This window comes from Bos taurus, chromosome 17, assembly GCF_002263795.3.
Source record: "Bos taurus isolate L1 Dominette 01449 registration number 42190680 breed Hereford chromosome 17, ARS-UCD2.0, whole genome shotgun sequence".
Lineage (NCBI taxonomy): Eukaryota > Metazoa > Chordata > Mammalia > Artiodactyla > Bovidae > Bos > Bos taurus.
In genome coordinates this window covers 64,559,854-64,585,274 of record NC_037344.1, presented here as the reverse complement: position 1 = coordinate 64,585,274, position 25,421 = coordinate 64,559,854, and the positions used below count along the sequence as shown (strand labels likewise).

General features: G+C 54.2%; 1 protein-coding gene across 8 annotated transcripts in view; it reads right to left on the bottom strand.

Annotated features, from left to right (window-relative positions):
- Positions 1–1,052: 1,052 nt before the first annotated feature.
- CMKLR1 (chemerin chemokine-like receptor 1) overlaps positions 1,053–25,421 on the bottom strand; it is a 44,699-nt gene continuing 20,330 nt past the window's right edge. For 3 of the 8 annotated variants that reach the window (XM_005218096.5, XM_005218095.4, XM_024977450.2), the window contains 2 exons: positions 6,930–7,003; positions 1,053–5,816 (listed from right to left, as the gene is read on the bottom strand). In XM_005218096.5, coding sequence (XP_005218153.1) covers positions 4,725–5,813 — 1,089 coding nt within the window. In that variant the 5' untranslated portion in view covers positions 5,814–5,816; positions 6,930–7,003 and the 3' untranslated portion in view covers positions 1,053–4,724. Of the gene's footprint in view, positions 5,817–6,929; positions 7,004–8,034; positions 8,118–16,128; positions 16,544–25,421 lie in introns of those variants that run through there. The other 5 variants (XM_010814109.4, XM_010814110.4, XM_059876159.1 and 2 more) reach the window with 4 other exon arrangements.

Below are 25,421 nucleotides of genomic sequence, written 5' to 3'. Positions count from 1 at the left end.
AGTCTGGCCCTGCCTCCTCTCCATCCTACCTGGCCGATGCTCATTGTACTCACTTGGCTGCATCCCTTACCCCCTTTTCAATCCCCCAAAGTCACCCTGCTCCCTCCCACATCAGTGCCATTTCCTCCACCTGCAGCACCCTCTCCAGCACCTCCCCACCGGGTCAGTGCCTATCCATCCTTCAAATCTCAGGAGTCTCTTCCCCGGGGGCTCAGCAGTAGCCAATACAGGAGACGTGGGTTCGATCCCTGGGTGGGGAAGATCCCCTGGAAGGAGAAATGGCAACCCACACTCCAGTATTCTTTCCTGAAGAATTCCCACAGAGGAGCCTGGCAGATTACAGTCCATGGGGTCAAAAAGAGTCAGACATGACTGAGCACACATGTACCACCCTGGGGAAGTTTCTTGGCCTTGGCCAGGGTCACATCTCTCTATAATATGTGAGTGACCCTTACTATGACTGTTTTCTGTTTGGGGTATTTTTTTTTTAATTGGCTGGCACCGCTGTCCAATGAATGAGCTAAGAGGACGGAGACTGTGTCTGTCCTGACCATGCCCACACCCCTAGTGTTGACCCCAAGGCCCAGCAAAGAGGGGTATTAGGCAGATGCTTGTGGAGCAGGTGAATGGGTGGACTTACACACAGATGCTTATGGAAATGGATGGGTGCATGAAAGGATGGCTGGATGAATGTGCAGATGAGAATGTCTGTCCTTGGGTGGGCCAATGCACGGACTTGCAAGGAGTCCTAGTTTGTAGTCCCCTTTCTGCCGCGGCTGGCTGTGTTGTCTTGGGTAAGCCACTACCTGTCTTGTATCCTTGGTGCTTAGAAAAATTACATGAGTGGAGGGAATTTTTTCAAGATACGGATTTCTTGTGTTCCAAAATTTGGGAAATGGGAGATTGGGAGTTGCAGGAGTTCTCTTGCCATCTCACAACATAGCTGTGCAACTCTGGACAGCACACTTCACCTCTCTGAGCCTCAGCTGGCATTCCATGAGGTGGGTGGGGGAGGCAAGGGGCAGGACCCTCCAGCAATGAGAGTCCTCACGCTTGCTTCGGTCTGTTTATTCAAGAGAAACATTGTCTTCAGAGAGGAAGCAAGCAAATCCCCTACTGAATTATTTCGCGGTTGGACGAGCTGCCTCCCGATTCCCCCTTGTCCTGGATAGCAGCCCCAGCAGCAGCTCTCCAAAGCCAGAGTACCAAAGCATGTCAGGGAAGAAAGAATGAGAGGAAGGCCAGGACCAGGAGCTGGGAAACCACTGATCACACCATCCAAACTAACACATCTCCTTTTGCAGATTTCTCCAAGGGCAGCTCTTGCAACCTCAGCTCCCTCCTCTGTGAAACGGGGAGGACTTGGTGGGGATGAGCCTGAATGGCCCTCAAGGCTCTCATGATTGGATTCTCTCTTCTCCCATCCATCCGGGGCTCTGCTCTCCAGGCTGACCCTGGGATCCAGCTTAAGGCAAACTCCTCCCTCTGCCGGCGCCCGGGTCTGACTCCCTTTCTGAGACCCTCCCTCCTTGTTCCTCTTCCTTCTCTCTCCCTCCCCCTCCCTCTCCATCCTCCCAAAAGCTGAAGAAGCTGGGAACTCTCTTCGGGCAGCAGACCCAGTTCCATTTACTACTATGTGACTCTCATCAAGTGGTGTCCACAGGCCAAACCTCCTTTTCCGCACCCCCAACTCGGGTCTGATGGTCCTCTTCTCACAGGGTCGTTTTTGAGGCTTTGATGAGATTCTGGGCCGGATACATGGTAGATGTTTAATAAATGCCAGATCCCTTTTCTTCATCATTGTTCTCCTTCTCACTTCTCTCCTCCCTCCCTCTCCCCCTGCCCTCAAACAGCATCTTCTCTTTTGGTCCCTCTGCCCACAGCCCCGTGCCCCCTCCACCCCGCCCCACCCCACCTAGGAGGCAACGCTGCAGGACCCATTGGCGGGTCCTGGCCCCGGAGGGAGGGCTCTCGGGCGCACAGCGCCGTGTTAGCCGCCTGTGGAGTAATTCAGGTGAACGTGCTGTGTGAAACACAGGGCCTTTGAGCGTGCGACCCAGGGGGACCCTCAGAAGAAGCTGTAGGGACAAGACTGAAAAGGTTGTCACAGCTGCACTTAAGCATTTGACGGTCAGAACAGGAAGACTGGTGGGGCAGCCAGAAAGAGTGAGGCCTGGCTCCAAGGAGGAAAACAGCTGGTTTTCATTTTGCTCCTGTTCATCAGCTTTTCCAAAGACAAAATGATTTCCTGGCTCCCCCGGCCTGGGCTGGCCTGCACGCAGCCCAAAAGGAACAAGAAACTGAGCCCTGGCAAATAGTGTGGTCCTCCCCAAGTGGCTTGTGACTGCCTCTGGGGCCTGGAACCCCCCTCACTCCATCTCATGCCCTGGATTCTTCACCTGTGAAGTTGGGTGGGTGGGGGGTGGGTGACAGGGGCCTCTGGGCAATATTGAAAGCTCCCTTCGCTCAAGCTAAGTTCAGACTGCTTGAAGCAACTGGAGGCCCCCAGTAGGGTCAACTCAGAGCTGCCTTTCACAAGCACAATGACCCAACAGAGTGAAGGAACAGTTTGTCTCTAAATGAGGTACGATTCCAAACAGCCCGTGGCCTCGGGAACTCGCCCGGCGCCGTGTAGATGTTACATCTGTTCATTGCATCTTGTTGGAGAAGTGGCTTCACAACAAAGAAACTTGGAAGAGAATGGAATACAGACACTCGGAGGCCAAAAGGTCCTCCCTCCAGGCCTCCCTCCCCGCCGTCCTCCCTGGAGAGCTGGGTGGGGTGGGGCGGGGTGGTGGGGAGCGGTGTGTGTGGACACAAGAGGTGGGAGCCAGGGTGGGTGGGTGTGGATGGGTACCAAGGGAGCTGGGAGCCAAGTACATTTTCTCTGCCACTTTGGATCAGTTTTGAAAACTATTTGCATAGCTGCCTTTAAAGTCCTTAAGATGTTAACATGAATCTGCTGAGGGATATGCATATATGAATGCTCAAAACCCTAAGCCTCTGCGGCCTTCTTTGAGCCAGACAGACCTAGGTTCAAGTCCAGACTCCTAACAGAGACCAGCTGGGCATCCTTGGGCCAGTTACTTAAACTCTCTGAACCCCAGAAGCCTCATGCATAAAAGGGAAGTGTAATTGTACCTAATTCGGGCCTGGCTGCCGTGAGGGATAAATGAGATACACATGTAAAGTGCTTAACATAGACGTGCTAAATAAATGTAGGTTACCAGGACAGTGTAGAATATTCTCCGCAGAGGCATTCTCCATGACAGAACAGCTCTGTTCTTTTCTGGAGATTCTGCCCCGCGGCTGGCTGTGTGACGCTGGGTAACTTCCCCAATCTGAGCATCACCTTTGTCATTTGTAAGTGGGATGCTGACAGTACAGCACAGCCGCAGAAAAGACAGTGTGACTGCCCACAGGAGGAGTCCTGGGCCCAGGGCACCACCACCCCCTGCTGGGCCCGCCCCCCCCACCCCCACCCCCCCAGGCCCTGCATCTCAGGAGCACAGTCCAAAGAGCCAGGCTCCAGATTCTGCTTCTGGAGGGACTGAGCCCTCGGAGGCATCTTTGGTCCTTGAGGTGCTCCCAGGTTGCTTCCTGCATCTGATTTTGGGCTAGCCTCCAGCAAGGCTCTGAGGAAGTTGAGAAAGAAGAGATCCCACCCCCCACCCCCTACCCACCATCCACCCCCTGCCCCGGAGCATCACCAGCCAGTCAGTGGATCAGGAAAGAGGGAGGAATTGCTGTGATGGAGTGAGTAGGGGGTTGCCCACCTCTAACCAGCCCCAGGGAAACAAATACAAAGTGAGGACAGGGCTTGGGCAAGGTGCTGGCAGTATGACCCCACCCTCAACACAACATTGCCCTGGAGGGTTCTAGGGTGAGCTGTTTCCTGTCACACGCCCTCTGAAAGGTCTTTTCTTTCTCCATTCCTTCCCCCACAAGACCCAAGTAGCCCTGTAGCAGCTGTAGCCCTGCTTCTCTTGCCCCTGTTAAAAAGCCCCATGCCCTCCTCAGGACCTGTTGTCTATCTTTCCAGCTGATCTGAAAGTCAAATGCATGGTCCCAGGAGTTTCTGTGCTCATATGTCACCTTCTCTTCCCAGGTGACCTGGAAAAGGTGTGTGCATTCCAACACACCCTAGACCCGAAGAATGGCTTCAGAGCAGGATTTCTGGCCAGCTATTAATATAGGGCTCTGTGGCGAAGCGTGATCTACATCACACTGGCTTGGCTCTGACCTCCTCTCCTCACACCAGAAATGGACCTTGCAAACTGTCTGTGTCATGCCTGGAAAGTGCTCAGGTAGGTAACTGAATCCCTCTGTCTTATGCCCATCCTAGTTCATGGCAGTGCTTTAGAAAATTTTCCCTTTTTTCCTTTGTGTTGGTCAAGGCAAGTCTCCGAAGATGTACAGGATACTGGTCCAAGCCTGAGCACTGCAGCATGCTGTGCCCACCACGCCCCTGGAGGAAAGGCATTCCAAACCCTGGATTCCCAGCTCAAAAACACTGCTCAGCCCCACGTAAAATACAGTGGGCATCTGTGCGTTGCCCAAGAGGTTCCTGTTGTGGTGTCCAGAAGGCATAGCTTTGAGTCTCCAAGGTTGGGAGTGTCCACTGTGGGGGGTGTGGGTAGGGTTCCTGCCATGGTCTCAAGAAGCTGTAGCTTTGAGCCTCCTCCAAGGTTGGGAGCATCCACTGGGGGATTTCCGGGCGAGGCTCAGAGCATGCCAGTCTCCCTCTCGTTCATGGATGACATCTTGGTAAAGCTCCTGTGGCTGGGGTAGGAGGAATGGCCTGTGTCCTCACTTAGGGCATTGACCAGACGGGAGAAGAGGGCCACCCTGAACTTCTTGAAGTCCTGACCCATGAAGACGTACAGAATGGGGTTCATGCAGCTGTTGGCGATGGCGATGGCAGTGGCCAGGGGCACGCCCAGGCTGAAGACGGAGGGAGGCACGGAGCCACGACGGAGCTCCAGGAGGTAGAAGGCGTGGTAGGGGCACCAGCAGAGGAAGAAGGTGACAATGATGGTCAGGATGATCTTGAAGGGCTTCTTGGTCTTGGCCAGGCGGCTGCGCTGCAGCTTGTAGACAATGGTGAGGTAGCAGGCGGTGGTGATGAGACCCGGCACCAGGAAGCCACAGAGGAAGCGCGTGATGGTCACCACCTTGTGCCGGCCGGAGCCCACCGGGTCCACCTGGGGGTGAGCCGGCCACGGCGAAGAGACGGCGGCCGACAGGCTGAAGTTGTTAAAGCAGGATATCTTCCCGTGCAGGCGGGCCGTGTCCCGGAAGACGAGGGACGGGGAACTCAAGAAAAAAGCCAGGACCCAGATGACCAGGCAGGCCGTGTAAGCGAGCCGGACGCTGCGGTGGTTCTGGGACCAGACGGGGAGGAGCACGGAGACGCAGCGGTCGAAGCTGATGACGGTCAGCAGGAAGACGCTGGTGAACATGTTGTGGATGAGCAGGAAGTTGCTGATCTTGCACATGGCCGTCCCGAACACCCAGTGGTAGTCCAGGGCGGCGTAGGCGATGTGGACCGGGAGGAAGACGTTGAACAGGAAGTCGGCCACCGCCAGGTTGAGGAACCAGACGGTGTTCACCGTCCTCTTCATCTTGCACGTGATCATGACGATCACCAAGCCGTTGCCCAGGATCCCGAGGAGGCAGATGACGCTGTAGACCGCCACCAGAAGGATCCTGACCACTCTGCCTTCCAGGGGGGATAACTCCTCCAGAACGACGATGGGGTCCACGTCATCGGGGTAGTCCTCGTAGGAGGCGTTGTAATCCTCAGCCTCCATTCTCTGCCAGGGGAGACAGGGGGCGTGAGGGAACTTTGATTAGAACTGGCTTTAAAGGGCTTCCCTGGTGGCTCAGCAGCAATGAATCTGCCTGCCGATGCCGGAGACGTGGGTTCGATCGCAGATCGCGGAAGATTACACGTGCGGAGGAGCACCTAAGCCCGTTCACCACAACTATTGAGCCTGTGCTCTAGAACCCGAGCGCTGCCACTACCGAGCCTGCAAGCCCTGGTTACTGAGGCCCGTGCGCCTGTGAGCCTGTGAGAAGCCACCACCACGAGAAACCTGTGCGCCAAAACAGGGAGGAGCTCCCACTCGCCGCAACTAGAGAAGAGCCCACACAGCAACGAAGACTCAGCACAGCCAAAATGAATAAATTCTAAAAAAACAAAGGGCTACTGGCGTTTGTTGGGGAGGAGTGAACAATAAACAAACAAAACCATTGCGCCTTTAAAGCACTGGGTGAAGCGTTTGGGTTGATGTGTGCACTGATTTATCTACCACAGGGAACTATAACCAGCGAAATGTATAACTGGACTGAAGAGTTGACCACCACCAGCGAGACCAACAGTGTCCTCCCTGGCTGTGAGCAAGACCAGTTGGGTGGCTTTGCTATTTTTGACAAACAGCTCGCAGGCACCTCCTATATACCGGGTACTATTCTAAAGGGTTGATGTATGCAAAGTCCTTTCATCCTCATAACAACTCAGTGAAGTGGTTACAAACCCCATTTTACAGATGAGGAAACTGAGGCACAGAGAGCTTAAGTCACATGCCCAAGAGCACAAAGCTGGGAAGAGGCAGTCCATGAGTCAGGGCAGACGCTGACGCTTACCTTCTAGGCCACAGTGTTTTTGCTGCCTCTCTGGGACCCTCCCTTTTTCCTTTACAGTCTAATGGGAGACAAACACTCATCCAAAAATAAACAACCCTCAAATCGTGGAAAAATCACAGTGATGCTAAGCGCAATGAAGGAGAGGTGCACGGCGCTCTGAACCTGACTCTGACCAGATTCCCAAACCCAGGGGACAGCTGCGCCAACAGTGCCCCTGCCTCGTCCTGGCCTCCCACTGCTGCCCTTTGGAGAGAGGAGTTCAGACCACAAGAGCCCCTCACCGTTTCACCGTTATGTCCAAAGCTCTCCAGTGCTGGTCCCTGGCCGGTCAGCCCCCGCACACAGCTGGAAACACCTGCAGGGCAGAACAAGGCACAGCAGTTGGCTCTTGATCTAAGAACCAGAGGTCTGGGTGGACCCAGCTCCAGAGACAGAATGTACCAGTTACTCCCGCTTTATGGAGGAAGCAGAGGCTCAGAGACGCTTAGAGGCAGGCCCAGGGTTACCCAGATGGCAAGTGATGAAGTCTCATGAACTCAGATCAACAGCTAGACCCTTCATCCCAACCCCCATCTCCCCCTACCCCCCCCACCCCAGCACATCTGGTCAGCCTGCTGACTGTGTGACCTTCCCCTTCCTTACCCTTACCTTGGAAGTAATAGCGTTATCACTACTGGCATTTGTTGGGGAGGCACGAACAACAAACAAAAAAACACTGCACCTTTAAAACGCTGGGTACAGTGTTTGGGTTGATGTGCCCATTGATTTATCTATCACAAGGAACTACAACCAATAAAACGTTTAACTAGATGTAGGCGTCAGAGCCAACCCAAACCAGGGCAGAAACTGCAGACCAGCAGAGTCAATGGGCTTGAGGCCTCTGACCTGCAACTCTGAGCTTCCTTGTGGCCGCATCAGAAAGGGAAATGTGATCCGTGGTAGAACTTCATTTATGGACATGGGGGAAGCAGCTTAGGGGGTAGTGTTGTTCCCTCACCCTGGATTCTCCAGGGCATTTCTCACTGGGCAGGGGCTTCGCTGAAGGGCACGTGACAGAGGCAGCGGGTAGCGTCACTGTCCAGGGCTGATACAGCATCCCAGGGGTGATTTCCCACTGGTGGCTGCTTGTGGGGGCCTTGAAGGCAAGGGAAAGGGGAACTCCATGGGAGGACCAAGACGTGATGACAGTCTGGGCTCTCAGGATTCAAAGTGAAGGCTTGGAGAGCTCAGAGAAGTGGTACTGGGACTCTGAATTCCTCAGGCAAGCAGGGGGAACCCAAGAGAGTTTTCACTCGGGATCCTTGGAAGTCAGGCTCTGGAGTCAGATTTCCCAGCTGTGTGGCCTTGGGCAAGTTGCTTCACCTTTCTGAACCTCGGTTTTCTTACCTGGAAGCTACTGATATCCTTGCAAGGCTGTTGCAGAGCACAGGGGCATATAAGAAGCCCCAACGACCTGGCTCTTGAGAAACCTATATGCAGGTCAGGAAGCATCAGTTAGAACTGAACATGGAACAACAGACATTCCAAATAGGAAAAGGAGTACATCAAGGCTGTATATTGTCACCCTGTTTATTTAACTTATATGCAGAGTACATCATGAGAAACCCTGGGATGGAAGAAGCACAAGCTGGAATCAAGATTGCCAGGAGAAATATCAATAACCTCAGATATGCAGATGACACCACCCTTATGGCAGAAAGTGAAGAGGAAATAAAAAGCCTCTTGATGAAAGTGAAAGTGGAGAGTGAAAAAGTTGGCTTAAAGCTCAACATTCAGCAAACAAAGATCATGGCATCCGGTCCCACCACTTCATGGGAAATAGATGGGGAAACAGTGGAAACAGTGTCAGACTTTATTTTTCTGGGCTCCAAAATCACTGCAGATGGTGATTGCAGCCATGAAATTAAAAGACGCTTACTCCTTGGAAGGGAAGTTATGACCAACCTAGATAGCATATTCAAAAGCAGAGACATTACTTTGCCAACAAAGGTCTGTCTACTCGGAGCTATAGTTTTTCCAATAGTCATGTATGGATGTGAGAGTTGGACTATAAAGAAAGCTGAGTGCCAAAGAATTGATGCCTTTGAACTGTGGTGTTGGAGAAGACTCTTGAGAGTCCCTTGGACTGCAAGGAGATCCAACCAGTCCATCCTAAAGGAGATCAGTCCTGGGTGTTCATTGGAAGGACTGATGCTAAGGCTGAAACTCCAATACTTTGGCCACCTCATGTGAAGAGTTGACTCATTGGAAAAGACTCTGATGCTGGGAAGGATTGAGGGCAGGAGGAGAAGGGGACGACAGAGGATGAGATGGCTGGATGGCATCACCGACTCGATGGACATGAGTTTGGGTGATCTCAGGGAGTTGGTGATGGACAGGGAGGCCTGGCGTGCTGTGATTTATGGGGTCACAAAGAGTCAGACACGACTGAGCGACTGAACTGAACCCACTCCAATATCCTTGCCTGGAGAATCCCATGGACAGAGCTGCCTGGAGGGCTACAGTCCACAGGGTCACAAAGAGTTGGACACGACTGAAGGGACTGAGCACGCACACACGCACCCTCACACCCAGGTTGCTCTGACTCGCCTGCTCTTCACCGCCTGGTTTTCCAGGAAGTGGGCACTCCTTCCTGTGTCTGTTCGCACCCTTGCTGATGCCCCAGGGACCCCAGCTCCACCCTCCCAGGACACCTCCTCTTTGCTGACCTTTCTTGGCTCCTCGAGGAACCTATGTCCCCAGTTTTCAGGATGATCTGAGGTCTAGGGCACAGCTGGGAATCGTTTGCCAAGCTGACGTTGTCTATCACAGTCCAGGCGGGCAGGTGAGTCTGGCCAGACTGTCCCTCTTTCTGCCCTTGGCTCCCCAGGAGCCCAGGGAACAGACAAGCTGTCCTGGCTCTGCTCCCAGATTCCTCCTGTCATCTCCAACTTGTGCCCTTTGGGACCAGGGAGGAGGCGGCGGGGTTGGGGGGAGATTCCCTGTGTCACCCGAGCAAGTCGCCTCCCCATCTCTGAGCCTCAGTTGTGCCATCTGCAAAATGGGGCTGATAGAAACCCTGCCCTACCGACTTCTCAGGACCACCGGGAGGACGAGTTAAGGCCCTCCAGCTTGCCCCAGGCTCGGCGAGGACGACAGGGAAAGACCCAGGCAAATCAGGGTCAAAGTCCTGGGAGGTCTGAGAGCTCTGTTTTGTGAAAAGACAAAGTGTCCAGAAGTAAAGCAACTAAAACCTTTTTTTGGCCAACACCGCAACTTGCGGGATCTTAGTTCCCTAATCGGAGATCAAACCTGGGCCCTTGGTATTAGGAGCGCAGAGTCCTAACCACTGGACCATGAGGGAATCCCCTAAAACCTTTTTGACCAACATATTTGCTACACGGCACCTACCAAAAATCAGCATCACTCTCTTTAATTTCCTCTACAACTTCAGACTCAGCCCTGAAACCAGGCGCCTCTCTCCAGGAAGGTTTCTCTTGGTGTCCCCCCACCCTCGTGGAGTTCCCATCCCAAGGCCACCAGTATGAGGCCTTACACCAAGGCCACAGAAGTGGAGCCCACAACCAAGGTCACCTCTGAAACTGACTGAGCCCCCTCTGTAACCGTTGCCAGAAGCCCCCCTGATCATCACCAGCAGATTTCCTGACCCCATATCAGGCAAAAATGCCCACCCCTGTACTCACCCTATAGCACCCTGAGCAATCACCTAATGCCAGCTTTCCAGCAGGAATTTCCTTTGTCCTGAGGCTATAAAATTGGCTACTAACCCACCAAAAGCGCTGGCTCTCGCTTGAGCCGGCCCGCTGTTCTCACGGTCAGCTCTCCCTGATCTGTCAGGAGGTCAGCCCGCTGTGCTCGCAGCACCCACGTTATCTCTGCTCTTTGTTCTTAATAAACTCACTCCCTGATGAAATGCTCTGTCTCTGGAAATTCTTTTCCAGACTACCATGACAACCCCCACCCCTTGTAGTGGGTTAAATCTTCCCTTAAAAAAAAAAAAGTTACATCCACCAGAACCTGTGAACGTGACCTTATTTGGAAAAAGGATCTTTGCCGATATAATTGATGTAAGGATCCCAAGATGAGATCAGCTTGGGAGAAGCTGGCCTCTAACCCCTAAGACAAGTGTCCCCATAAGAGGAGATGACAGGAGATTTGACAGGGGAACAGAGAAGCCACGTGAAGAGGGAGGCAGAGACTGGAGGGATGTAGCCAGGAGCCGAGGGACACCCAGAGCCCCAGAACTGGTGGACACAGAAGGGACCCTCCCCAGAGCCTTCCAAGGAAGCTCAGCTTGAGACGGCTCGACTGCAGACTTCTGGCCTCCGGTGGCACAAGCGAGTGTGCATTTCAGTCGTTTTAAGCCGCCCAGTCTGCAGTAATCCATAATAGCAGCGCAGGACACTGACACACCCTTCGTTCAGGCTCCCAGGGCGCCTGGCTCCCTACTCCAGGACCCATGGCATTTATATGCTTATTACTGGCTTTTACACACAGCATATGAAAAAGCAGAGATATCAGTTTGCCGACAAAGCTCTGTCTCTAGTCAAAGCTATGGTTTTTCCAGTAGTCAAGAATGGATGTGAGAGGTGGGCTATAAAGAAAGCTGAGCGCAGAAGGATTGATGCTTTCGAACTGTGGTGTTGGAGAAGACTCTTGAGAGTCCCTTGCACAGCAAGGAGATCCAACCAGTCCATCCTAAAGGAAATCAACCCTGAATATACATGGGAAGGACTGATGCTGAAGCTCCAATACTTTGGTCACCTGATGCGATGAGCCAACTCATTGGAAAAGACCCTGATGCTGGAAAAGATTGAGGGCAAGAGGAGAAGGGGGCGACAGAGCATGAGATGCTTGGATGGCCTCAGTGACTCAGTGGATGTGAATTTGAGCTAACTCAAGAGCTAGTGAAGGACAGGGAAGCCTGGTGTGCTGCAGTCCATGGGGTCGCAAAGAGTCGGACACGACTCAGCGACTGAACAAAACGACACACCTGACTGGACTGCAAGGTACCTGGGGGTGAGGACTGGTCTCATTCAGCTCTGTGTCCAGGTCAAGGAAGAAGGTGGGCACTAAGCGGGTCCACAGGATATTTCGACGTCCTCATGGTTTCCCCCTGTGTGTGTCGGCGTCCTAATCACCTTTTCATAGAAGGGCATCAGGCAGGTTGGGTTAAGCATCCCCCCAATGACCTCACTTTACGCTAATCACCACTTTAAAAGCCCTGTCTCCTATAGAGACCGGACATGTGGACACAGAGGGAGAAGAAGAGAGTGGGATGAACTGGGAGAGCAAAACAGGCATATACACACTATTGGGTGTAAAATAGCTCGCGGGAAGCTGTATAGCACGGGCAGCTCAGCTCAGTGCTCTGTGATGACCCAGAGCGGTGGGAGGGAGGCTTCAGAGGGAGGGATGGATGTATACATCCAGCGGATTCACTTCTCTGTGCAGCAGAAACTAACACAGCGTTGTAAATAACTATGCTGCTGCTGCTAAGTCGCTTCAGTCGTGTCCGACACTGTGTGACCCCATAGACGGCAGCCCACCACGCTCCCCTGTCCCTGGGACTCTCCAGGCAAGAACACTGGAGTGGGTTGCCATTTCCTTCTCCAATGCATGAAAGTGAAGTCGCTCAGTCGTGTCCGACTCCTGGCGACCCCATGGACTGCAGCCTACCAGGCTCCTCTGTCCATGGGATTTTCCAGGCAAGAGTACTGGAGTGGGTTGCCATTGCCTACTCCGGTAAAGTAACTATACTCCAATATAAAATATATTTTAAAAAAATAAAATTTTTTAAGCCCTGTCTCCAAATACAGTCATAGTCCCAAAGTACTGGGAGTTAGGACAGCAGCTTAGGAATTTGGGGGAGGAGGCGCGATTCCAGCCCACAACACCTCCACAGTTGCCCTCTACTGTTAGAACTTAACCTTGCTATTTGCTCTTCTTCCAGTTCGCTTCCTCTGCACTGGGACTGCCAGCTAGAATGTACACAGAGCATCTTCCTGCAAATCCAGAAAGACTGCAACCCCGGCAGAAAAAAATGGGCTAATGACCTAAACAGATAATGTACAGGAGGGAAGCCTTAAAGGAGGCGTTAGACAGACTGATGATCAAGGAGGTACAAATGAGAACCACCGAGAGGACTAGAAAGCTGGGATGGAGCCCGCGGGCTGGCAAAGGCTTCAGGCCACGCTTCGGGTGCCCGTAAGCCCCTGTGTGCCCCCCAGCCGCAGGAAGAATCGTGCTTCAGGATGCCCGTGTGCAGGATTGGTGGGTGGGGCGGGGGGCCAGGCATGCCTTATCTTGGATTCTCCAGGAGCAAACCTCACATCAGCCTTCCTGCAAACGTGATTATTAAGGAAGTGTTCCAGGAAACCCCAGTAAGTGACTGGAGAAGTAAGATTGGGAAAGGGAGGAGGTCGGTCAAGGGGGCAGCGCCAGGCAGAGGCCCAAGGAAGGTGGCCTTGGCTCAGGGCGGGGTCAGGAAACAATGGAGGTCACATTCCAGGAAGCTATTTATATCCCCCCATCCTGTCCTGCGAGGGGCACCGTCCCAGGCGCTGCCTGCCCACTGAGGGCAGTGCGCTGACAGAGCCACAGGTGCAGGCCATCAGGAAGCAAGAGCCTTGTGCGCTGTGACACCCAGGGATCCAGGGCTCTGGGCAGCGCACATAGGCATCTGCTGATGGCTGGAAGCTGGAGGCGGCTGACATCCATCTGCTGTGGGAGAGGCGACATGCGAAGAGGCAACGTGGGAAAGCCACAGAGCTAGGCAGCTGTTAGAGGCCGCAGATTAGCAAGTGTACAAACAGTACGCCCTGCATCTTAAAACCACCTACCCAGATAGCACCTAAGCACACTGAAAACTCGCATCTGAAAGCGGCCGCACAGCAACACAAAAGCACAGGGCAGAGTAACAAGACACACTCTGAACAGACTAGAGTGCCTCCGTGGGAAGGCACAGCGAGGAGGAACGGGGGATAAAGGAAATGAAGGAACATCAGACAAGCACGGGAGTTTCCGGAGGCCAGATGAGGGTGGGGTGGAAGGGTGTCATTATGGCAGACTTCTCTCCCCTCCTGAGGTCCAGGAAAACACAGACCAAACAAGCACAACACCCCAAACCCCTGCCTGGGGCAGTGAGCAGCCCACGCCCAGGCTGAATCCCTCATGAAGCCACACTGGGCAGGGAGCAGCCCAGCAAGCGGCTTTGGCCCTGCCTGGGGCCTTGAGAGCCCCTCCGTGCCAGCCGCCTCCAGCAGGCCAGGGATGAACCCGGACCAGCCCACGAGAGGAATAGCATCAGCCCAGTCCAAGCTGGCTGTGAGGTGGCCGAGGCCCGATTCCTCCTGCCGGGGACCGGACGCAGCAGGCAGGAGACCTGCATGTATGGTCCTGCTCCCCCCACCAGCTGGACCAGACCCTTACTGGGGAAGTGGCTGTGGTGGGGTGAGGGGGCAGGGTGTTAGGCCATATCTAGTTCCTCCCACCACAGAGAGCAAAAACCTCAGGCAGATGTTTCTGGCTTCGTTTTTCTTAAACAAACACGTGTAGAGTCCTCACCAGATTCCAGGCATAGTTCTAAGCACTGTTACAGATGAGGAAACTGGCCCAGAGAGGTTAAGTAAGGTGCCCAAGGTCACACAGCTGGCTCAGCTCAGCAAGGTAGCTCCAGTTCCTCGAGAGGAAGCTCCGAGCCTGCTTCCTCCAACCCCCACTTCCAACCCCCACTCTCTTTCTTCGTCCACTGCTTCACCTCCCCAGAACATTCCAGAATCCTCCGGGGGTTGCCCTGGTAGGATCTCAAAAACCCCCACAGATTCGGGGTGTGCGTTCTACACACGGAGCAAGACGAGACTCCAGGTCCCCAGGGTTGTCCTCCGAGCCCCTCTGCCTCTAGGTAACGGCCCTAATGGAAGCGCATCACAGCCCAGGGGTCACATCCCACGTGCCCAGGAAAAGCCCTTCAGAGGCGGGGCTCGTGCATGCATCCATCCTTCAGGGACCTGTGGAGTCTCCTGCCCCCTGGCCCTGGAGGGGAGGCCAGGGTGCTGCGAGCACGGCTCTTCTCACCCGGAACCCCCGCCCCCGACCCTGAAGCCTGCACGGCCACTGTCACCTGTCCAGATTTACCGAGGGGACGCCCTAGGCCAGGCACCAGTGGGCGAAAGGGGACTTGCCTGCAGTCACACATCTGGTTAGTGGCAGGGCAGGGAGTTGAACCCTGGTCCTTAGGAATCCCCCCAGCTCCTCCAGCTGCCACCCACTGGTCTGTGTGCCCTGGGCTCAGGGGACACCAGGGCTGAGAGGCATTTGGGCAGCAGCTGTGGCCTTCTGCTTCGTCTCCATCTCCTGCTAGAGTCTGCAGAGGGCTCGCTCCCTTTCTGTCCGAGTCTGGTTCTCTCCCTGCTGGTTCCTCAGTCACCCTGTCCTGGCCTGGCTCCTTCTGTCTCGCCTTGTGCTTTTCCGACTCTGTCTGCCCTGTCTCTGTGTCTCCCTCTCCCTGCTCTTGCTTCTCAGTGCAGTCTCCCTGCCTTCTCTCTGTCTCCCTGTCCCCTCCCTCTCCCCTCATCTTCCCTCTACCTGTCCCCCCCAGAGGCCCAGCCACCCCTCACCTGTGAGCATCACTCACCTGTGTGCCAAGAACACCTAAACCGATGGCTGCCCCTCTCCCAGCCTGCTGCCTCCACTGTTGCCTCTCCAGCCCGGTCTAAGCTTCCTCCGGCGGCCCCCGGCCCCAGGCCGAATGCAGGGGTTTGATTAGGGTCCGTGGGCGTGGGAGCCCAGCGGGGAAACTGGAAACCCTTCCCTCAGCATTTGGCCGGGCTCCTGTCCCCTCTCTCACCTCCCCCATGGCCCACCCCTACAGTCTGGGCTGGGAGGCCCTGGAAGCCTCTCCTCCAGCCTTTTCAGCCTCCCAAAGGCTCTTAGGAGCTGAGAGGGCCCCCAGAGGCATCCTGTTTTGTAGCTGGGAAAACGGGGGTCCGGGAGAGGAACTGAACCTCCCTAAGCCTCAAAGAAGAGGGCCTCAGCCTGTCTTGTGTGTGATGTATCCCAGAGCCTAGAAGTTTGCCTGGCGCCTGGAACATCTTCGCTGCTCCAAGCCCGTCCCCCCTTACGGCATAGATTTGCAAATGAAGGCATAGAGAGCTGAAGTGACTCTTACAGACTCACACAGCCTTGCAGCATCATCCCAGGGTTTGAACCAAGGACTCTCTGACCCCCCAACCTTGGCTCTTTCTACTTGCCAAGACCACAGCCTCAGCGAGCAGGTTTGAACCATAATGGGACCTTGCAGGCATGATTCTCCCATCACAAATGTCTCTCCTTGGCAGTATCCACACACCACCACCCAGGCCAGGCCCGCAGACTTTGGTCCTGTTATCTTGGCCTGCTGCCACAGTCCCCTGACTGGCCTCATCCTCCAGGGCAGAGCGAGGGGGTCTCCCAGCCCCCACAGACGGCTCTTGGAGATACCTCAGGGTTCCCATCCCTGGATCCGCAGGTCTGAGAGACGCAGGAACCGCGAAACCACATAGCGGCCGCGGCCGTTCCAGCCGCAGGACTGGCTGCCAGCACCCAGACAGAATTAGCCCTGTGTCGGGGGAAATTTTCCTCCCCGGTCCCACGCCCACACGCGGGAGCTCTGGCTGAGTCACTGCAGCGAGATGGAAGGAGCTGGCCCGCTAACAGGAGGCCCCGTTTTCTTTGGGTTTGGATGGGGCTGTGTTTAGATGGGCACGCTCTGCAGCGGTAGGCAAAAGCTTATGCCCTTGGACATGAACGGTCCACTTGCCCAGAGGCCAGAGGCCCCAGGAAACCTCCAATGGCTGATGAGAGCACAGAAGCGGGAGACCCCCCAAATGTCCGCTGCACCACACGGCATCCCCCTTGTTAGAATGACCCATCCCTTCCCCGCAGTGTGCTCTGTCCCCCTGATCACTGCCCCCTGCTCTGTGCCCCCAGGCTGAGCTGTAGAAACACCGTCACTAGACTCCTTGCCCTCTGACCTCTAGCTGGGTTCATCCTTGAAGGCCCAGCTGGGGCTACAGGACAGGAAGAGGGCAAGTCAGGTGTCTATGGTCCCAGCGGCCTCCCTGCAGGGTCTCCATGAGTCAGTCCTGACTGCACAGCCTGGGTCCCAGGAACCAGTCCCTCCCCGACCTCCTGGCTAAAAGGGCAGGAGGGTCTCCTTGTATTCTCAGACCCGAAGTCCTGCCCATCCTTTATGCTTCTGATGAACATTTAGGCTAGGAAGGACTTAGAAAGGGTGGACAGCAAAACGCTCATCAAGACCCCGTGTGAGGGACTTCCCTTGTGATCCAGCAGTGAAGAATCTGCCTTGCAATACAGGGGACACGGGTTTGATCCCTGGTCAGGGAATTAAGATCCACATGGCCAGGAGAGACTAAGCTCGCTCGTCACAACTACTGACCCCATGGGCCACAACTGGAGGGTCCGTGGGCCACAACTAGAGGGCCCTTGTGCCACAACAAAGATGTTGTATGATACAATTAAAACCTGACGCAGTCAAACAAATCATTTTTTTAAAGTCCCCATTAAAAAAGACCCCGTTCGAGTGGGTCATCCATTTCCCTCTGAGACTCTGACCCAGAGTCCAGACTCTCAACACGCCCCCTCAAGACATTCCCATGTCTGTTTTCCTAAACAGCTCACAAATCCGCCCATCGTTTCTGCCCACCTGGCCGACTGCTAGAGACCCCCCAACCAGCATGCCGCTTCCACTCTGGTTTCATTTTCTGCCTCTCAGCTGGAGCGATCCTGTCAAAATGCAAGCCGCATCATAGCTCTCCCCGACTTGAAAGCCCTCGGCGGCTCCCGCTTTGTTCTTTATCCTTGTTGCTTAGTCGCTAAGTCATGTCAAACTCTTTGCCACCCATGGACTGTACGTAGTCCGCCTCTCTCCTCTGTCCGTGAGACTTCCCAGGCAAGAATACTGGAGTGGGTTTCCATTTCCTTCCTCCAGGGGGTCTTCCCCACCGAGGGATCAGCCTGCATCTCCTGGGTCTCCTGCATCTCCTGGGTCTCCTGCATTGGCAAGCGGATTCTTTACCACTAGTGCCACCTGGGCAGTGCTATTTTTTTCTGCAGACCTAACAGCTATTTCAGTCATGCAAGACCCCCAGCAGGAGCGCATGGATGTATGTCTCTCCTTCCAGGCCAGAAAGCCACTCCGGCCCCGACCGTGGGTCCTGTGCACAAACTCAATGTGTTCTCCTGGACACTCAGCTTCCGTCCAAAGCTGTTGGGGAAATAGCCTGAGTCTCTCCCCTGGAAACACTGTCCCAGCCCCTGGAGGTGGCCTATACACAAGCTTTCTCCCGTGTTTGGAACCCCCTGGACTGGGAGGCCCGGCACCCCATTCGCTTAATCCCCTGAAGCCTTGAGTCGATTCATGTAAATAATCCCCTGAGCTGTGCACACAGCGTGCGTATCTGGAAGGCAGCAGGCACAGGGGTGTTTGTGTGAACCGAGCAGGATGTGGTTGGAGGAGGCTGACAGCGGTGGTCGCCTTCTCCCCGAGCCAGGAGCTGGCCACGGCCATACCCTCAGTGTCCTGCTCACAGCGTGGGCTTGGAGCCCAGACACTGAGCGGCCCTGGGCGCTCTGGGAGTTTCCTGCCCCTGCCCCTGCTAGATCCAGGCCAGCACAGGCTACCTTTGGTCCTGCATCTAACACAGCTCCAGAGCAAGACTTCTTCTCTGAGTACCTTGAGACACGTGGAAGGAGGCAGGCGAGGGCCCAGTCCCCATCAACAGCGCCCCCACCTACTATGGGGGAGAAGGCAAGGCAGCCGGGCATCGGCCTCATCTGCCCCCACAGTCCTTCTTTGCTGCCCCTCCCTTTCTGCTGCTTCAAAAGCCTCACCAGGCCCTTGGAAGTCACCCCAGAGACCCAGCTGGATGTGCTGGTAAAGAGTCTTGGACCCTCAAACGCCAGGGTTAAATATAATTCATAATAGTCACCAAAGTATCAATATTTTATTGAGCACCTACCATGTGTGAATCTTCCCTGTAGCTCAGATGGTAAAGCATCTGCCTACAATGCAGGAGACCTGGGTTCAATCCCTGGGTCAGGAAGATCCTCTGGAGAAGGGAAAGGCAATCCACCCCGGTATTCTTGCCTGGAGAATCCCATGGACAGAGGAGCCTGGTGGGCTAAATTTCGTGGGGTCACAAAGAGTTGGACACAACTGAACAGCTAACACTGCTATTGTGTGTGCCAGGACACTGAGAAGCACCTTATGTGCATCATCTCACACAAACCCAGGGGGAGGGAGGTGGTTACTATGGCCATTTTAGAGCTGTGGAAGCTGAGGCCAGAGAAGTTAAGAGTCTTACTCAAGGTCACGTGGCTAGCAAGAGGCAGAGGTAGGATTTGAACCCAGATTAAGAACCCCAAGGCTCTCTCTTTTATACCTTACAAGATCTACTTGGCAAATGTCTTTAGATAAATCTCTGACCTTTTCGGGGCTTGGTTTCCCCAACTATAAAACAAGGAGGTTGGAGTTGATGGCGTCAAAGGCTCTCTTCCAGCTTTAAAATATGTTGTGGTTGAATGGACCAAGGGTCTGTCCCCAGCCTTGTGCCAGTAAAAAGACAGCATGGCTTGGCTCCATGCTGTGTGACCTCAGACAAGTTGCTTTACCTCTCTGAGCTATCACAAGGTTCCCAATAAAAAGTTCCTTTTCAGAAAATCCAAGGGGCTGGATGAAGCAATCTCTGTGGACCCCCTTGCAGATCTAAGATCTCTGGACCAGAAGTTCAAGGTGAAGTTACAAGCTTCTGCACCATCAAGACCTCGAGTCTGGGGTTCTTGCAGATTGTGATGATGTGGTCTCAGACTATCCCCCCAGCCCCTTCCCAGCTGCACAGTGGCTAAGAGCCCGTACTTGGGAGTCAGACAGACCAGGTTTAAAGGCCCTTCCTCGTTCAGTGACCATGGACACACCCCCTCTCTTCGAGTCTCAGTGTCCTCATCAATAAGACCGGGCTGATATTACCACCTCCTTCCTAAGGTTACTGTGAAATGAAATGATGATGTGAATGGTACCTGGCACACAGCAGGTGCTCAGCAAATGTTTGTGTAGAGAAAGCAGGTGGTGACATGTCTGTGAGAGCCAGCACCCTCACTGCTCGGTGGAGGAGAGAAAGCCAGGCTGAATATCCAGATTCGGAACCAAAGGAAAGAGCTGTGTTTTCCAGGAAACCCACGGGGCTCGAAAGTGAGCCCGGATGGGGTCTGGAAGCCGAGGAAGGCTGGGAGCCAGCCAGCGGTCGCTCCCAGGCTTCTCCACCCAGACCAGATGCCGCCTAGGGCCGGATGAGGAGACCATGGCTCCTGCCATGCCCGCCCCCTCTCAGCTCCGTTTCCCTTCCCGGTATACCCACATCCTCCACCAGAGCCTCTGAAAAGCATTTCTCAGCTTGAGTGTAGTCCCTCAGTTAAAACAAGCTTTGTCCCACCTCTGTCGACCCGGGGAATTAAGGATAACAAGGAGCTGGCCCGGGCTATGTGGCCCATTCTCCAATCTCCCATTTCCAACCTGGGACCTAGAGACACTGAAGATGAAGGGAAATGACCCATATGAAGGACGTAGCCAAACACCCAGCCCCCCGTAGGGTCTCAAATGATGTTTGATTCCCCCTAATGCCCATTTAACAGATGAGAACACTGAGATTCAAACAAGTTTCATGGTCTTTCCCAAAGTTACCTGGAAAGTGAGCAATTGTTGTTCCGTCGCTCAGTCATGTCTGACTCTTTGCGACTCCATGGACTGCAGCATGCCAGGCTTCCCTGTGTTTACCATCTCCTGCAGCTTGCTCAAACTCATGTCCATTGAGTCAATGATTCCGTATGACTATCTCGTCCTCTGTCGCCCCCTTCTCCTCCTGCCCTCAGTCCTTCCCCGCATCAGGGTCTTTTCTAACGAGTCAACTCTTCGCATCAGGTGGCCAAAGTACGGGAGCTTCAGCTTCAGCGTGGTATAATCAGGATCTCCAGGCTGGACTTCAGGATTCTCTTCTCCTGGTTGTCCCTGGAATCGTGTTCTGTATCACTTAGAACCAGGTTTCGACTCCAGCTCCAACACTTAGAGGCTGTGTAACCTCTCTGAGTCTCAGGCCCTCATCCACAGCCTCTTTCTCTGGGAGTTGTGAGGATTCGATAAAACCAGGCTGGTGAAATGCTTGGCATCCTGCCTGCCCTGATCATGGCTGCCAACACTATTCATGTTAGTAGTTATTAATTTTATGGGAAAGAGGATTCACCTCGCAGTGATGAAATTGGAAAACACATTCCCATTCTCTCAGTGGGGTCCATTATTTTAGAGTCCAAGGGGAATTTGGCAGGGTGTGGCCTTCTCTGGAACTCTGGAGGCAGGATCAGAGGTCAGGGAAAGTTTCAGCCACTCAGTCCTATCTGACTCTTTGCGACCTCATGGACTGTAGCCTGCCAGGCTCCTCTGCCCATGGGGATTCTCCAGGCAAGAATACTGGAGTGGGTTCCCATGCCCTCCTCCAGGGGATCTTCCCAACCCAGGGATCGAACCCAGGTCTCCTGCCTTGCAGGCAGATTCTTTGCCATCTGAGCCACTAGGGATGTCAGGAAATGTTGGGTTAAACTGGAGATGCCAAGAGGCTGCAGCATCCGATCCTGGACCCTCTCCCGGCCTGCTCCCATATCCCATCTGCTTGTCCCTGAACAGCCCTGAGGCCCCCGCACATCTGGCCATCAGCGGCCCCTCCCGGGCTCCTTGCTGGCTGCCCAAAGGCCCCATTTGCTCCAGGCCACCTTGTTCCAGAGACTTCCTGCCTCTGGCCTGGAATGTTCTCCTCCACTGGCCCTGTCACAGAAGGAAGTGTGCGCAGCATGGGCCCAGGGGCTTCAGGAGTGCGGTTTGGCACCTTTGTCTGGGAGAGGTCAGAAAACAGAAGCCCGATTGGAGAGGGAGGAAGGGGGAGGGAAGGCAGGGCGGGGTCCCTTCCAGACAGGCTGACTCAAACCCTCCGGGAGGCTGAGAAACTTCCGACAAGATGGCCTTGATGTTGGGCTAACGGAAAGCTTGGAAGGCCAAGGATTCTTCCCTCAAGTTCTCTGATCCTCCTTTCTTCCTTCCTCCATCCTTTCAAGAATTATTTATTAAATGCCTATTGTGTCCCAGGCCCAGGGGCTACATCAGGGAACAAAACAGACACGCTGCTTCCCTGGAGGGGCTGGCATTCTCGAAGGTGTGGATCGTAATAAAGGAGACAAGAAGTCTGGAGTCAGACTGCCTGGGTTTGAATCCCTGCCCTGACACTCACCAGCTGTGCGACTGTGGGCAAGTCACCACACCTCTCTGTGCCTCGGTTTCCTCATCTGAAAAATGGGGGTGATAGCTCTTCCCTCCCAGGGTTGCTCCAGGGATTAAATGAGTTTACGCTGGGCATGTTCAGAAGCTGGTCTGGTTTGTTGGAAGCACTATGTAAATGCTGGGAAAATGAAATGAATATAACAGGTGGTGACATACGCTGTGAACTAAAATATAAAGAGGAGTGGGGCATAGAGATGAGGGCGGATGCTACTTCAGGCAGAGTGTTCAGAGAAGGGCTCTGATAGAGATTACCTTTGAGCAGACTTGAAAACAGGGAGAGGAAGATATATCACTGTCTGATGGGAGAGCTCTTCAGACAGTGGGAAGGGCCAGTGCAAAGGCCCTGAGGCAGAAGCAGGTTTCACAGGTTCAGAAAAGAGCATGGCTCCATTCATTCAAGCATCCATTCAAAAGGCAGCTTGTGAATATACCTTCTAAGAGCCACACACCTTATTGGAGGCTGTGGGAGTCTATGCTCCACAGTAGGGGAGGTGGGTGCAGGAACACGGCACAGTGAGTGCTCTGAGATACCACCTAAAATCCAGCCTTGCAGCTAACTAGCCCTCCTGGGCCTACATCACAGACCGGATGGGGTTCTTGGCAACTTCCCTATAGTTTCCTTGACTCTGGGGCAATGAATCAGCTGCAGTTCACCACAGAGCCTGCCCAGGCTCTATTGTCGAAACAAGAGCAATCTGGTGGGAGAAAGATGAACCAAGTCATTCTCACTTTCAGCTTTCATGGGACAGCGTGGATTCTTTGTAGAAGCGGAGAATGTTCCGAAGTTAGTCAATCATGCCTCCTGCCTGACCTTGTTGCTGGCTGAGTCTGTGGCCCTGGCTCTGTACAAAGCAAAGGGAAGGTGACCAGAGAAAGCAGGGGAGGCTTCTTGGAGGAGGTAACATTTCAGTTGAGACTTGGAGGGTATGAGCCTTTTCTTAATGGAGTGGTGGGGAGACAAGGCACCTTTGCAGAGGAAACTGCAAAGGTACAGCTGGGTAATGTGAGATTAGAGAGTGGGGGCGGGGGGGGGGCAGGGATTTTGCAGGGAGGGCAGGAGATATGGCTGAGAAAAGAAGAGGGGTCAGATTATAAGACCTCCTGCAAGTCACCAAATTTATCCCGTGGGTAATAGGGGGTATGGGTGGATTTTAAGCAGAAAGGTGTCCATTTTTCTAAAACGACCCCAGCTGTAACCCACGTGACTGATATGGGGACTGCCTTGGAAGAGGAGAGACGAGGCAAGAGGCTAGCAAAGGGCCTGATGAGCTGACTGAAAATCCTCCAGCTCCAGGTCTACCCAGAAGCAGCAGTCTTTGGAGACTCCAGAAATCAAGGGCCCCCCTCACAGAGTCAGGGAATATGGCAATCTCCCCATTTTCTTGAGGAATTCTTCCTCAGCTCACATGGGCACATTTGCCTCAAAAGCTGTTTCCATGGCAACCGCCAATGCTCCAAGAAAAATCTTGGAATAGCAGAGAAGTGGGGACAGGATACACTGAGATGAGTCTTCACAGGAAAAGCCAGGTCACACTGGCCAGTCGCAGGGGCTGAGACTCAACCCCTGCCCCCAGAATCCCTAATGCCATGGATGAAATCTGATCACCATGACAACACTGATTCCCCATCCTTGGGCAATGCCAAGGAGCAATCAGAGCATACAAGGTATGTTCATGCTGGGATGCCAGTGGGAGGCAGTAAGTCCAGGAGCATGGGTGTAGACGAAAGAGCAGACTCTGGGGTCTGATTTTTGGATTCAGAAAGGCATCCTCCACCCAAAACTGGTGTCTAGTAAACCCTGCTGCTGGGCCTTGAAGTCCATCACTGGAGTTCTATTTTTAACTCCCCCACAATTAACTACAGTAAAAGTAATAATGGCCTGGGGGCTGACACCCCTCCCCTCCCACCCACCCCCCACCGCCTACCTGTCATTCACTGGCTCAGGTTGGTTCAGGGCTGGGTTGTGGGTGTGGAGAGAGGCAGGGAGAGAATGGTTTATGCTAAATGACAGGTTAATGGGACCTCCCAAGGATACAACTTGACCCCCCTCCCCATCTTCCACTCCAGCAAACCTGAGGAATACACTGAGTGCACAGCTTAGAGCTCAAACTGACACAACCTCCCATCCTGTCCCTGTCTTGCTGTGTGATTTTAGGCAAGCATTTTCCCTGTCTGGTCAGGCCAAACAACCAGCCCATCAAACTCAAGCTCTCACGGAGGCCGAATGGTGGAGGGGCTGAGTGCCCAGCTCAGGAGTCGTGTTGCCTGGATTTAATCTTAGCTGGGGACCAGGGGAGAATCATTTACTTGCCTTGTGCCTTGGTTTCCCCATCTGCAAAGTGGGAGAAAATGAAGTGACTTCTCTTGCACTGCACTATTCTGGGATTAAATAACTAGACTTATGGAGAGTGCTTACATAGATCCTGGCTCTTGTTATCTCACTCCTGATGAAAACAAGGCCACAAGCGTGTACACGGGAGGCACGTGTGTGTGTGATCCTGAGGTTCCCCGGCTCTGGGCAGGGGAGGTCAAGGGGAAAGGGCAGCCCAGATCGGGAGGCCAGGTGGAGATAAGCGGCCGAGAGAGGAAGGGAGGGTCCCTGGGTGTGAGCACTGGACTCTGTTCCCTTTGGGCAGCCAGAGGGAGGTCGGTGACCTGCACGCACCCACGCAGGACGGGGCTGCAGGGTTCATGGGAAGCTGAGAGGGGCCGAACTCAGCACCCACATCCTTCCAAGACAACTTCTCTCTGTGCCCCAGGAGCCCAGTGCCCCAAGCGTGGTGTTCAAGGCCTCCAGGCCTTTGCTCTTGTGAGTCCCTCTGCTGGGGGTGCCCTTCTCCTTTCCTCTCACTCCTCCCAGCCTCAGTACCCCCTCTACACAAAGGCAGGCAGAGCAGCCGGCAAAGAGGTGAGAAGACAGGGAATGATGGTGCTGACACGCACCCGGCGCGCCTGGCTGGACACTCGCCTTCCTTATCTCCCCATCCTCATCCCCACCCAGGCGGGAATGCTTATCATCCTCACTCAGCAGGTGCTGAAACTCAGGCTCTGAAAGGAACCAGATCAGGGTCACCAGGCAGCCCAGGTGGAGGCAGGACTTGAACTTGGATCTGTGAGCCTGCAGAGCCCATGCTCCAGGGCACTCCAGCTGCAACCCACACAGCTGTTTAAGATGTTCCCCTGTCCTTATCACAGCGCTTCCAAGCCCCCTGCGTGGGCTGCCAGGCCTGCAAGGCTGTGACAAGTATCCTGCATCCATTCCTCTCTTGGGTCTTTCTGACATCCTTGGGTGACGTCCTGGGGTGGGAGGAGCCAAAACCACCCTGAGGCTGGGGTAGGGGGTGGTGATAACATTAACCCTTACTTGTCAGGCACCAACTGCATACCCAGTATC